Source organism: Apiospora aurea, assembly GCF_038362705.1.
Source record: "Apiospora aurea strain CBS 24483 chromosome Unknown utg000008l_segment0_segment0, whole genome shotgun sequence".
NCBI classification, from domain to species: domain Eukaryota; kingdom Fungi; phylum Ascomycota; class Sordariomycetes; order Amphisphaeriales; family Apiosporaceae; genus Apiospora; species Apiospora aurea.
The window spans coordinates 4,254,972-4,267,274 of record NW_027117395.1 but is presented as its reverse complement, the minus strand read 5'-3'; the positions used below and the strand labels follow the sequence as shown (position 1 = coordinate 4,267,274).

Below are 12,303 nucleotides of genomic sequence, written 5' to 3'. Positions count from 1 at the left end.
ATGAAATGAATAAATCGCGTTATATTCATTTTATCAATCTTCAAGTGTTGTGTTACAGTCGCTCTTCTATATCTGCTTCAGTATACCGGGGCAATCCGACTGAATCCGACCCAATTCCAACCTCTTTCGAACCTGTCCGCTCGTACCAATGAAACAGGGATCCTACAACTTCGCCTTGCCCGCATTCAGCTCCTCTAATTCCTTCTCCGTGAAAGGCGCATACGAATTGCCCTTCCCGTTCTCGCTGACCCAGAACAGCGGGTCGCCGTTAACCTTGGACGGGTCGATGCCTTCGTTCTTGAGGGGCACCTTGTTCTGCTTGTTGTTGTGGGTGGCCGAACGCTCCTTGATCCGTCGCACGAAGATGGGCACGGCGTACTTCGGGAGGTGTGTCCGTGCGTGCCTAGAAATTCTCGTCAGCTCACTGGATGAGGGGGCCATTACTTCGCGATGCTTCTTACTTGAGCAGTCCGTCGTAGTCAAACGACGTTGCTGACGGGTCGATGTAGATGGCGGCCATGCCCGCTTTCCCGTCATGGCCAGGCAAACCGACACCGTATACGGTAGCCTCCAGCACACCGGGGTGCCTGCCGAGCACTTCCGACACCTCGGCCGTAGAGACGTTCTCGCCCTTCCATCGGAATGTGTCGCCGAGCCTACACAGAGTCAGTTGTTGAACAGGTTATGCCACACCAGCCCAGGCGAGATCCGCTCACCTGTCCATGAAGAACCACCTTCCGTCGCCATCTCGTCTCAGCGCATCGCCGGTCCGGTAGTACCTGTCCCCTTTCTTGAAGACATCGCGGACAAACTTCTTCTCGGAGGCCTCCTTGTTCCCGTGATAGCCAACGAACGGCGGCGCGTAAGGGCTCGGTTGAGCCACGAGGATCTCACCGCCGGCGTCGTACGGGACCCTGGTCGCGAAGCCCGTCTTGGGGTTCCTCACGATATCGCCCGTGTCGGGGTCGATAGCGACGGGGATGTAGGTGTTGTGGAACCGGTTCCGCAGAAGCAGGCCGTGGTGGCCGACCGAGTGCGCCCGGTAGTCGCCGCGGGCGGGGTTGTCGAGGGTGAGCATGCCTTCGGTGCTGTTGAAGAACTCGAAGATCTTCTCGATGCCGAACCGGTCGCGGAAGGGCTTCCAGACGTCGGGCCGTAGGCCGTTGCCGTAGATGGAATGCACGTTGTGGTCCTTGTCTCGCGGCGATGGAGGGGCTGCTAGCAGGTAACGCACAGTCTCTCCGACGTAGACGAACCACGTGGCCTTCGAGTCTCTGATATCGTCCCAGAATCGCGAGGCACTGAACTTGGGAGCGAGGCATAACGTCACGCCCGTCTGGGATCCCATGTAAGCACCACGAATCACCTAAAGTCAGGAATTCACCTACCAGGATTTGGGTCATGCCACTGATGGCTCCAGTTCCGTGGTAAAGCGGCTGTTCATGTTAGTATAAGGGTAGCAAGTTTGTGCGTCGATCCTCTTACCATGCAGTCGTAGTACCTCTGGTTTTCACCCTGTACATACGAAATACCACAGTCTTTCTATAGTCCAGGTCAGAGTCCGTCACTCAGAGGAAGGCACATCGAGACCTACGCTGACACCATGGAAGAAACCAGCCGTGCCCGGAATAATGCAGGCTTTGGGCATACCGGTCGTTCCACTGCACTTCGTTGGCTCACCATCTTATCGCATGCTTAGAGATCACCAGGGGCGCGGCGGGGGGAGGCCATACCTTGTGTAAAAGAGACCGAATGGCGACATAGGGCCCACGTGGTCTCTCAGCTCATTCCCCGGCCTCTCGCCCTTCAACGCGTCGATCTCAGCCCTCGCCTCAGCCAGCTTGACAACCTTGACGCCCTTGGCAGCCAGCTCCTCCTGGACCTCATCTATGCGCTCAAGCAGCTCCGGCCGGCCGTCGGCAACGATGAGCGGCGTCTCAGCGATGCCGAGACAGTGCAGCAGCGCGGCTTTGCTGAGATTGTGGTTGATCATGGCGGGCGCGGCGCCGATGGCGAAGAGGCCCAGCCAGGCGAAGAGGAAGTCCGGGCTGTTGGCCATGAACAAGGCCACGAGGTCGCCGGGCTTCACGCCCTGGCTCAAGAAGTACTGCGCGAACTGGCAGGACCGGTGGTAGGCCTCGGCCCAGGTGTAGCTGCCCGGGCGCCACCAGATGCACTCTTCATTGGGCTTGGCCTGCGCGTGCTTCTCGAAGAAGTACCATTGTGACACGCGCTTGTCCTTGACTGCGTGCGATGGTTAGACAAAAGAAAAGAACCAGGCTCCGGGGCAGGGAAAGGGAATACGGCAAACAAAACAGATTACGTACTGGCTTGCTCGAGAAGCTTGCCGGCCTTCTTCTTGCCGCTGATGATCTTCCAATCTTGACGGATGTGGTATTTCGCATCCAAGTAGGACAGAGCAGCGGTAGTGGCGGCCGCAGATGCCACTGCTATATCATCAATTGGTTAGCCGGCATTCTTTCTTGCGACGGGGCCTGGGGGAATAGAGTTGAGACGTCTCGGAGATAAGGGCAGAAGCGACTCACCGAGCGCCGCCATCTCAACGGTTTGCTACGCCACTCAATTGCTTGGAATGTGATTGGGCCCAGCAGCTAAAGACCTAGAGTGAATCAGTTGTCTTTCGCAGGTGTACCTCTACTCAAATACACGAAGCAGTAGATAGGTATAGTTTAGGTATACAATGTAAGACAAACAACAAATGACTAGGAGGACAATGGTCAACCACCTTTCATGCAAGCCAGCCCTCACTCCTTAGGCGAGAGAGAGAGAGAGAGAGAGGGTGAGAGGGTGAGATGGGTGATCGGCACGACACGTACAGCGTGGAAACGTTTAAGCGTCTCCGAGCGGCTGCATGTCCCTAGTAGGCTGTCGGTAACTGTAACTCTGATTTGATTTCCGCCCAATTGAGCCGCCGGCCGGTAGTTTCCAGTCTCCCCCCAACCTCCAACCTCCAACCTCCAACCTCGGGCCTTGGGTCTTTTCATTTGCAGTGAACTTGTTTATCGATAAACAGCAGCTGAGGCAGCGCGAGACGGCAGTTGGAAGTTACCGGGGCTAGCGCCGTGTACGGTCCAGCCAACATGCATCAAGTATTGATCTGTTCCTCCCTGCTCCTCCTCCCGCCCCCCTCATTGATTGGCGCCAAAACCGGGGTTTAGTGCATGATAAGAGTGGACACGGGGCCTGCTACTGCGACGCAGGGACTAACAGCGTCCAGCATCGTGCAAGATCCCAGGGGCTTGATTTAGACCCGAACTCACTGTTTACGTCTATATCAATACGAAGAACCAGCGCTACTATATGTTAGTAACTTACACAAGGAATGCTAAGAAGTGTTTGTTGTTCGACGAACTTATATCCAATGCCAACTTAGCCACCACCCAAAAACAAAAGACCCAAGGATTATGTAAGGGGCAAGCTGGCAGTCGCGCAACAAGTTCCGCGCAGACCAGCAAATACCTGAGTCAGGCATGCCCCTCTGCGGAAGGCGACCCCGACGCAGTGTAGTTGGTAAGAATGAAAGCAACAGGACTGCTGCTATATCTCTAAGCGATTGAGTAAATATGTATGTGTACTACCAGGTATTACCAGTATTGGAAGTGAATTATGTGGACGTCGTGATATCAGAAACGACGACGAGAACAAAAAGACAAAACATATCTGCGACAAGCCCCCCAGAAGCAAGTCGTCGCATGCGCATAAAAGCCATATTAAGGGGGTATCAAGGAAGAAGGAGGAGGAAAAGGAGAACGCTGATATCGTGGGATCATCATAAAACAAAATGCCCGACCAACATAGTCGTGACACATACAGCCCAGCCCATCATCCCCGCCGCCTTCTTCGCGGAACCGCCAATACGACCCCCAACCGCGCCGCTATCCTTGCGCAGCTCGCCCGAGCCCGCCGCAAATTCCTGGCCGGAGGGGTACCGGATATTGTAGACCGGGTCGCTCGTGAGCGCGACGGGCTCGCCCAGCGTGCTCGGGCACGTCCCCTGGTTCGCGCTGGGCCAGTCCTTCAGCTCGCACGCCTCGTCCTTGCCCCAGGTGCAGATGGGGTCCAGGATGTTGAACAGCTGGTAGTTCCGGCCGACCCACGAGCCGCCCGGCTGCTCCAGGCAGCTCGAGAGGAAGTTCATGCTGTTGGCGCCGCTGAGTGGCAACCGGTTCCCATCCGTGTGGATCAGGCCGGCGCACTCGCCGGCGTCCAAGTCGCGGTACTGCATCGGCACCGCGCCGCCCGCCGCGGGCTGTTCGCGGGCGCCGTGGCCCGTGTACAGGTAGTTCCAGGCGTCGTAGCTGACGTCGAACGCGCCGCCGGACTGGTCGACCTTGAGCAGCTTCACCGAGCGGCCCTCGTACGAGAGCTCGACGCACAGCGCGTCGCAGCTGACCGACGAGGGCCAGTACGCGATGCGGTTCGTGTCGACTTTGCAGCCCAGCACCCCGACCGACGAGGAGTAGCTGTCGTGCGGCGTCGCCCAGACAGTTCCGCTGCCGCCCGCTGCGGCGCCGGCTACTATATGCGCTGCTGACCAGAGGATGGTATCGGCCAGCAGCGCGGGAGAAAGATGCGACATTGCGCATTTGATTTGATTTAGATTTTTGAGCAACGAATGAGTGATGAATATCGTGAGCGTATCTTCGCGCGGCGAATGCAAGCCTGGCAAAGGCTTGGAGAGCGAAAATGCGATAACACCGCGCGCTCTTCTGTCGCGAACGAAGGTAAATGAGTGGAAGTGAACTACGAGTGTTCATTAATAACGAGTGACATAGCCCGCGCCTAAGTATACGAGGCTACAGATCTATAGTTTCGCAGACATCGCCCTGGGCCTCTGGAGCATAGGTAAGTTGCGACGGCGAAGATCGAACATTGAACGGGAGGGCAGGAAAGTGGAAATCAGGGTCCGAACCAAAAGCCCGAAGGGTTCGTGAATCGTGAGATCGCTGGAAATGAGCAACGGTCCTGGTCCCACTTCCGGGTACCCCCAGATGCGGGTTAGTGCTGTTTGCTTCTCAGATGCGCTGCGTTAGTGGTTCAAGTCGGCCACTACCACCACTACCACCGCCAGTGCCAGCTGCTGCTGCTGCTGCTGCTGCTGTGCCGCTGACAAAACGTTTGGTAGGCGGGCCTCTGTCGTTGCTTGACCACCCCCGAACCCATCCACAGCCTTGCCTGGCTTGCAGCAAAGTCGAACCAGGCTGGCGGGTATTGATTGGGACTGATAAAAACAACTAGGTAGGTACATAGATAGGGCAAAGAGCTGAATGATGTCATATTTCATTGCTTCCGCTGGCGAATCATATAACACACGAGTGGCCGTCGCAACAATCATCCCACCATCGGCTGGACAGACCTATCCCCAACCTACCTGCCAACATTCAACTCAACATTGAAAGTGCAGCACCACATGTTCTTTCCTTTCCCAAATTCGTTGTCTCAATTGTTTGCGGGGTGTGAAATGCCGTATTATATGTAGATGTCGGGGACATCATATCAATCGCTATTTCGCTACGTTTCGTTTTCTCTGGAGGGCTAAAAGCAAGAAACTACAGCCAAAGTGTGAACGCATGAACGCCAAACCCACCCACCGGACGGCATCCACCGACTCCTTTTTGGCCTCCTCCTCTCCCTCCAAACTCTCAGGCAGTATTTATGTACACGATAACTTGGTGCTGATATACAAGGCCCATCCATCAAGGACTTCAGTCGTTGCGAGCCTTCTTGGCGCGACCCCGTTTGGCCAAGTGCGCCTCGCGACCACCCTTCGAGGCCCAGTACTCATTCAAGAGCTCCGGGCAAATCTTCTTAAGCTTGGTTTCGGGCTCGATCGAGGTGTTGCCGGGCGTGGCAGGGTAGCCGACCCACTGCACCTCGAACTGGAAGATGGTCTTCTTCTTCTCGTGGCGCAGGATCTTGAAGACGTGGTAGGTTTCAGCCATCGCGGTCTTGCCCCGGTAGAACAAAGCGTCGGTGCGACCTCCATGCGCCTTCCAGTAATCATACAGAGTCTCGGCCGCGCCGCGCTGGATCTCCTCTTCGGGTTCGTACGTAGCGTCCTCCTCGGGCTCGTCTACCCATTTAACCAAGATCTCAATGGAGCCGTCGGCCAGGCGGCGGTGCTTCAGCAGTTTGTCGATCTCGGTCTCGCCATCCTCCGCAGTGTTGGCGAATTCCCGCTTCTCGAGCGCGTTCTGGATCATTTCGTCAGCGTCGTGATGGTTGGGCTTATCCGATTCAGCGGGCGCGTCGCCGTTGCCTTGTAACAGCTCTGCGTATCGCATTGCACATTAGTATGCGATCAGAAGGATCCAAGAGAAGATGCGGGACTGCAACAAACCTTCACCACCCATATCGGCAACAGGCACCTTGGACGCTTTCGCCTTGTCCTCCTCTGCAGCATCCCCGTTGGATTGCGCCGTAGCTGTTGATTGGCTTGCCGAAGGTTTGGATGGGCTGGAGTCAAGTTCTACTCCAGCAGGCTTGCCCGACGATCGACTGCGACGCTCTACACGATAGAGAAAAGATTAATAAGGGTCAGGTCTATCGTGGCAGCCGGGATGGTCGGGGGTTAGAAGCAACTCACTAATCTTGCCAGCCGAGGGACGCGCTTTGGCGCTGGACGGAGGAGGCGCATCCATGGAAACTCGCGATCTGCTAACGCGCTGTTTGCCCGTGGATGACGAAGGCTGCGGCGTGTCATCTGATTGAGTCGCGTTGGTTAGTCCTGGGGTGTTGTGTTGATGGTTGCGCGACACTTGGTTGTTGCTAGGTTCTGCCGCATTGGGGGGCGGCGGCAGCAAGCCAAACGCGACTTTTGAGAGTATAGGTAATAAAGGAACCAACCTTCCTCGTCGGCCACGACGTCATAGGGATCTGCCTTTCGCTTGAGTCCGCGACTCATCTTGTCTTCGTTGTTTAGGTGATTATCGCCGTTGACCGATGAAGGTTTGGATGGCGACATCAAGCCTTTCAGGTTGCTGAGAATGGTGGACATCATCTACAGCAGCAATTATGGGATGGTTGGGTACGGGCGGAGGCGCTGACGAAGTGTCGCAAAAGTGGATACAAACTGGAATGGAAAGCCCAGGTAGGTTCGGTTTCCCAGCCAAAAAGCTGAGTCGGTGTCGGTCGGTTCGGGCGGTTTGCGGTGTGTTGTGGGCGCCTGTCTTTTAGGTACTGTAGAAAGGGGAGGAAAAAAAAAAAAAAAAAAAAAAAAAGAGGTAACAACGCTATCCGCGACTTGACTCGGATTGGGGAGTGGGATTAATTCCCAAGTGTGATGGATCCTTTTTGGGTTGATTGACAACCTGGAGTTGAAGGGCGTATAATGATTGATGCAAGGGCCACAGAAGTTGTTGGCAACCTTGGTTGAATTGATGGTGTGTGAGATCCCAAGGCAGGTCACCTAAGAAAGTTAGGTGTTAACTTAGGTCGGTTTGAGAATGTGTTTTTGTTCGCGCAAGAGACTGCTGGAGCTGGCACTGGGTTGGTGTTCGGAGGGTGTTTACCTACAGTACCAACGCGGAGCCATCGCCAGCTTGGGACAATCAATCAAATCAAATCAAGTAAAAGAGCTGCGGACTGCGCTTCGGCATTCAAAAGCTAGGTTAAAGCTCTGCTGCTGCTTGCTCACAGCTCGACCGACCGACCGATCGACCGACGGATCGCCTGACTTGACTGTCCTAGCCTAAGGAATAACTGGAGTCCTAGACGGGGCCCATGAAACCTGCTGTCGGAGGAGCTCGTCCAGTCTGCCTAGTAGCTGGAGCTTACAGTAGTAGCTGCTTAGCTCCTGCTGTGTCTCTCCTCCTCTCCTGCTCTCCGATACGCGCTTGCCGGGTTGGGCTGCAAGATAGGCCTTGATTGGTGCGTTGCGTTGAGTCGCGTGGAATTGCTATGAGAATCGGGTATATATGCTCTAGCGTCTGCCTGTCTCCCATGCCAAAATGGATGCTACTTTCCAATCCCCTTCGGGTTTGTCTTGCCATATGACGTGGGAACAATCCAAAAGCAATTCTAGGAGACCAGGGCCAGGGCCAGGGCCAGGGATCTGCTGTGGTTGAATTGAATCAATAAGACGACGGCATGTTGACGTGGGTGACCCGTGCGTTATGCATCAACAAGAGACCAATGAGAGAAGTCTCTGGGCCTGCCTGGTCACACACAGCATGAGTGATTCTGTAATCCCCATTGGTTTCCTTCGGTTTCGGACGGGGCTCGCTGTCTGGCCGCCATCACCTGTACTAGGTTAACACTTTGCAGCATTCTTCTTCCATCGTAGGATAGGATAGCTCGGGAACCCCCAGGCAGGAACGAATGACACGATTTGTTTGCAAGTCGAAGTTGGTTCACAGTCAAGTTGATTCTCAGCAACAGCAATCACAAAGCGTTTGCTGAGGGGTCGCTTGGAATTTTTCCAGGCAGGGGTTGCCATCGGATTCGGGCATCTCCTTCCATGCAATGTTATTTGCGGTTATTTGAAGTATGCAGCAACAAAAACAGGTCACAGGTAGAGGTAGGTGCGTTGATTTCATCATGCATTGAGCTAGCTTTAAAAGAAAGGGGGAAGAGACGATAGTTTTCAAATCCTGTCAGTATTTCCATCCTTAAGTCCTTAATTCAACGGTTTCGTCGTGACATGGACAAGTGTGGTTGGTTGCCGAGATGCCCGCAGGCTAATGGCATCTCTGGATAAGCCCTCCCCTCCCAGTGGGACCTCTGCAACGACAGAGAGGCAGACGCCCCATACGCGTGTGATCACCAAAGCAACAGTTGATCTCACTTTGTTTCCTTTCCGTTGAGTCGAAATTCTGCAGGGCAAACAGAACCATGGTCGCAACTCACAACGAGAATGCCTCAAGCTGATAAGCAGGTGTGTTTCTACAACTCATTAGAGAAGGAGGCAGTAACCCTGACCCTACCCTTGCTCAAACTGATAGCCATCTGGTGTGTACAGGCATTGTTTTACTTTTGTTGATGCTATCATTCTTTGATACCAAAGTACGGCTGAGCTCTTACTGACTGGTAAAGTATGCCGCCCAGCTGTTTCTGCAAAGTCTTGTCTGTCTGTAGGTAAAAGCCAATGGCTGTGTTGTTCAAAACCTTCAGTCAGACCGTGGCTACCAACAACCCAGATACTAAGCTGGGTGATACAGCACTTAAAACAAGCATGTATATGAGGAAGTATAAGCTACAAGAAATTATCAAGTCGATACAACCCTGTCATCTCACAGCATTAATTCCTGTGTCTGGATTATGTGCCTAAGGCGTTGTATTAAAACATGGGTGAGTAGTGATGAAATAAGATTTGTAGATATAAGCACATAGCTCCTATATATACCGTAGAAGTTTACTATGTACGCTCAAGAGAACGAACAGAACCTGAATAATGAGCAACCCAGGCAGATCGGCTAAAGGCGTGTGATATATGGACTGTAGAAAGCAGACATTGTGTAGCGAAAGACAGGAATCCAATATATCTCAATGAGCACACCGACGGAGAAGATGCGCCAGACGGGGTCTGCTTATAGAAAAGAGAAGGCTGCCAAAGGCAAGATGGAAATATAGCAATGAAATAAAATGTTGTGGAGCTTATATCGAGGATAGACAGAGTAGGAAAGTGTAAGTACTGAGTGAAGTATGTGCAGAGAATGAAACAGAGTAAAGGAATGTTCCCATGTAATACAACCACCAAACCATGTCAAGCTTTGAAGTCGGAGAGCAAATGTGGCAACACCAACGTTTGCTCCTCCATAAGGAGTGAAGGAGGAGCAAATAAGAAGCGAATGGTAAGTGAGCGAAAGTAAATGAGTGACCAATGGTTCGCAATATTAGGGCCCGGAGCGATGCCTCGCTCAAATGCCCGAGTCGGACTTGGGGAACGGGTCCTGCGACGGGAAGTAATCGCGCCATTCCTGGCAGGTCTGCTGGTACTCAGCAAGGTCTTGTTGGCTGATCTGGTCCGCCTGCTCGCCAGCACGCTCGAGGAAGTCGACGCCGAGGCCACTGCTGACGTGCCAAGCGATGTGGCAGTGGAAGAGCCAGTTGCCGGGGTTATCCGCGCGGAAAGCGACCACCAACCAGCCATTGCCAGGCAGCATCGTAACGTCGCGCCGGGTCGGGTTGACGAGGTTGAGCTGCCCGCCGCTGAACGCGGTCGGCTCGCCCTGCGGGGCCGAGTGGCCCAGGATCAAGAAGTCGTGCCCGTGCAGGTGCATCGGGTGCGGCAGCGCGTTCTGGTTCTCGATGACCCAGTACGTGTAGACGTCGCGCTCGTTGACGATGTACAGGTTTTCTCGGCGCGGGTACGACGTGTTGCCCTCGAGGACGTAGTCGAGCACGGGGCGGTCCCAGTCGACGTTGACGTCGCTGCCGTTGACCCTCCAGAGGAAGGGCGGGCCGTCGAGGGTGATCTTCAGGTCCCGGTTGGGGTCGAGGGCGAAGTCGGGGGCGTTGCGGGTGATGACGGGGGCGAAGTCGGTGCGGTCCTGGCAGGAGGTGTCGTTGAGGGGTTGGCCCTGGGTCGTGGGCAGACCGTCTTGGTCTGCGGCGTCGGCGTAGGTGAAGACGGCGGCTGGGAAGTTGTTGAGCGAGGTGCCGCAGAGTTTGCTTTCCGGGAACTGTACCGTAGATGTTAGCGGCCGAGGTGGAAACGTGCGTAAACAAAGGTCAGTAAGTAGGGAAGCATGGCAACTTACAGTGACGTTGAACCAGTAGTTGCCCGATGCCTGGTCTGCGTCGATCATGACATCATATCTCTGACCAACGCCCATGAACAGGCTGTCCGTTGTAATGGGGTTGATAGGTACCATGTCGGTGGCCATGACACGAAACTGGTGGCCGACCAGCTTGACGTGGAAGTTGTTCTCCACCGAGGGGTTCATCAGTCGCAGGAGATGGCGCCTACCCGGCTGGAGCTGAACACGCGCATACCTGCCCTTGGTGGGGTCGTCAGGGTTGATATTGGTGCCATTGAAGAGAATGTTGTTGCTCGCAGGGGCTCCCGCGGTCTGTGTGAAATGGATGATCTCGTCCGCCGACTGGTCATACGAGTCGCTGATGGGGAAAGGACCGAGGTCAACGTCCCAGTTGTCGGAGGACGGCCCATTGATCACGATGGGTCCCCAGACGCCGTTTCCGTACTGCGCCGAGAAGTGAGAGTGGTACCAGGATGTGCCGTACTGGGTGGCCCGCCAGCGATAGGTCTTGCTCTTGCCCGGCGCAAGCGGGCACTCGGTGACTCCGTTGGCTCCATCGTGGATGTTGTTGTGGAACTGACGGATGCCATGCCAGTGGAAGGACGTCCTAGGACCAGGTATTAGTACCGCCTGCTCCTATAAGACGGGCATTTCTTACCCATTTGTCCTCAGACTGTTCTTGATGTTGACAACAATGTCGTCGCCCCAGTCAGCCTGAAGGGTAGGACCAGGGAACTGGCCGTTGACGAGCATCACCTTGGGGAGGATACGACCATCCGGTGTCTCCCAGTTATCCTGCTCGGTAACTTCCCAGTCAAAGGTCTTGGGGGCTGAGCTGGCAGGTGGCGTGGACGTCTCATAGTCCGTTTGGATGTTGAAATTGTCCGTCCAACAACCTCGGTTGTCAGGAGTGTTGCAAGTGCTGGCAGCCCGCGTCTCGATCTCGGAGACCTCGAGAGCAGGAGCGGGAGCAGCTGCACACAGGCTCACGAAGAGGGAGATGGAGGCAATGCCCGTAAGGGATGGTAGTGCCCACATGATGGGGTTATTAAGCTTGGATAACAGCAGAAGGTTGGCAATTAAAGCAATATATTGCGTTGAAGGGGGTACAGCGAGTGCCTCGAAGAGAAGATGTCTCAAAGAATGATCGAAGTGGGAATCTTGGAAAAGGAACTAGAATGATGCTTGATGGTGTCCACAAACAAGACCTCCAGAAGTTGGGAAACCAAGGAGGTTATATAGAGAACCGATGTGGCATAACACATAAGTAACAGCACAGGCTAAGATGGCCTCGATATGCGGCCTTGTATTAGTTGGCCCGATCATGATGAGTTTGTGGTAATGAACCACAAGGTCGAGAATCCAACAAGAAGGCCCCTGGAAAGCCGTCAACCATGCCCCCCTCTCGTGGATATCCAAAGCAAGCATCGCTCGATGGGCCTGCTGACAACACCATCACGCAGCATCGTCGTGTTAGGATGCCCGTATAATTCCATGACAAAGACGACGATAAACCAAACCCACCACCGGGGGGTCAAGGCCAGGTTTGCCGGTCACCCCCCATGCCATCGATTTTGCCCAG

The 12,303-nt window shown here is 54.5% G+C and overlaps 4 protein-coding genes across 4 annotated transcripts; all 4 read right to left on the bottom strand.

The window, feature by feature from the left end:
• Positions 1–162: 162 nt before the first annotated feature.
• PG986_012783 (uncharacterized protein) lies at positions 163–2,445 on the bottom strand (the record flags this gene model as incomplete). The annotated part of the gene is made up of 8 exons (XM_066849005.1): positions 163–403; positions 462–656; positions 717–1,336; positions 1,389–1,436; positions 1,486–1,542; positions 1,595–1,661; positions 1,734–2,244; positions 2,328–2,445. Coding segments are annotated over 8 exons (1,857 nt in total), but the record flags the coding sequence as incomplete, so codon positions are not given.
• A 1,345-nt stretch (positions 2,446–3,790) lies between these two features.
• Positions 3,791–4,600, bottom strand: PG986_012782 (uncharacterized protein; the record flags this gene model as incomplete). Its single annotated transcript, XM_066849004.1, has 1 exon — positions 3,791–4,600. One exon carries the CDS (start codon positions 4,598–4,600, stop codon positions 3,791–3,793), a length of 810 nt encoding a protein of 269 aa, XP_066695700.1.
• Positions 4,601–5,726: 1,126 nt separating this feature from the next.
• Positions 5,727–7,018, bottom strand: PG986_012781 (uncharacterized protein; the record flags this gene model as incomplete). Its single annotated transcript, XM_066849003.1, has 4 exons — positions 5,727–6,292; positions 6,362–6,529; positions 6,608–6,724; positions 6,868–7,018. The coding sequence occupies 4 exons, from the start codon at positions 7,016–7,018 to the stop codon at positions 5,727–5,729; spliced, it is 1,002 nt and encodes a 333-aa protein (XP_066695699.1).
• Positions 7,019–9,878: 2,860 nt separating this feature from the next.
• On the bottom strand, positions 9,879–11,759 carry PG986_012780 (Laccase; the record flags this gene model as incomplete). Its single annotated transcript, XM_066849002.1, has 3 exons — positions 9,879–10,643; positions 10,722–11,328; positions 11,380–11,759. 3 exons carry the CDS (start codon positions 11,757–11,759, stop codon positions 9,879–9,881), a joined length of 1,752 nt encoding a protein of 583 aa, XP_066695698.1.
• Between the last annotated feature and the right edge of the window lie 544 nt (positions 11,760–12,303).